General features: G+C 37.8%; 1 protein-coding gene across 1 annotated transcript in view; it reads left to right on the plus strand.

Moving 5' to 3' along the window:
• Nucleotides 1-1,013, plus strand: part of LOC117116431 (laminin subunit gamma-1-like) — a 63,064-nt gene that overhangs the window by 42,865 nt on the left and 19,186 nt on the right. Inside the window, exon 10 of the mRNA XM_033260468.1 lies at nucleotides 496-661. Within this exon, the coding sequence (XP_033116359.1) occupies nucleotides 496-661 (166 nt within the window). The remainder of the gene's footprint in view (nucleotides 1-495; nucleotides 662-1,013) is intronic.

Below are 1,013 nucleotides of genomic sequence, written 5' to 3' on the forward strand. Positions count from 1 at the left end.
TGATTGAAATCGGCACAACCGTTTGGCACTAGTAGCGTTTTGAAATGTTGCCAGAAAAAGATAAAAATTACCTCTTAATGACCTTTGACCCCTTATCCCTGAACACCCTATAGACCCTGCCTTATGCCAATGTATATGTGCAAAGGACAAGACTGTGCTACGTTGTGTGTGAGACAAGTAGTCTTTAATACGATTTTTGGTTTTTTGATCCTAATGCCCCTTATGTGACCTTTGCACTAAGTTGTGAACAACACATAAATTGGAGGTGGCACCGGTCCTACTGACCAAGTTTTAATTAAATTGGTCCGGTAGTTTGCCACTAGTAGCCTTTTAAAACGTTGCCAGAAAGAAAGAAACTGCTAGGAAACAGAACCCAGTCGGCATGGTGCTGACTGGGTAAAGAAAGAAACTGCTAGGAAACAGAACCCAGTCAGCATGCTGCTGACTGGGTAAAGACACAACCATTTCTCTGACATTTGAATAATTTTATTGAAGTCTATACTTGTATTGAATTATGTATGTAGATGCAAGCCAGGTTTCTTCAACTTGCAAAGTGACGATGAGTTTGGATGTCTAGCCTGCTTCTGTCATGGCCATTCCTCTGATTGTACTTCCATTCCAGGCTACGAAGATGACAAAATAGAGAGCAGATTCAGTGGAGGTATGGCTGTTGTTTTATTTATTCCCATCTCAATACTAAAGTATGCCACTGGCTTGTTTCTCTACATTATACTTGTAGGCACAATGCTTGATATCTGACAATACAGTAGCATCTTTCAATTACGAACCTCCCTATTACAAACTCTGAATTTTACGAACTCGATTTGCGGCAATGACATTACAAACAATCTTTTTTAACTGCAAAAACACCTAAAATTTTATTTAAGAATCTTTAAAATAATATAAAGTGTTACCTTAGCTAAAATAGGAAAACATTTAAACCAATAAAGCAAGAAATATCCATCGTTTTCAGCCAAGATATACTCTATATAAGATTCTGATATCAGTGGGCT

The sequence above is a fragment of the Anneissia japonica genome, unplaced genomic scaffold (assembly GCF_011630105.1).
Source record: "Anneissia japonica isolate Jap-2015-1 unplaced genomic scaffold, ASM1163010v1 scaffold287810_len224585_cov203, whole genome shotgun sequence".
In the NCBI taxonomy this organism is placed as follows: Eukaryota; Metazoa; Echinodermata; class Crinoidea; order Comatulida; family Comatulidae; genus Anneissia; species Anneissia japonica.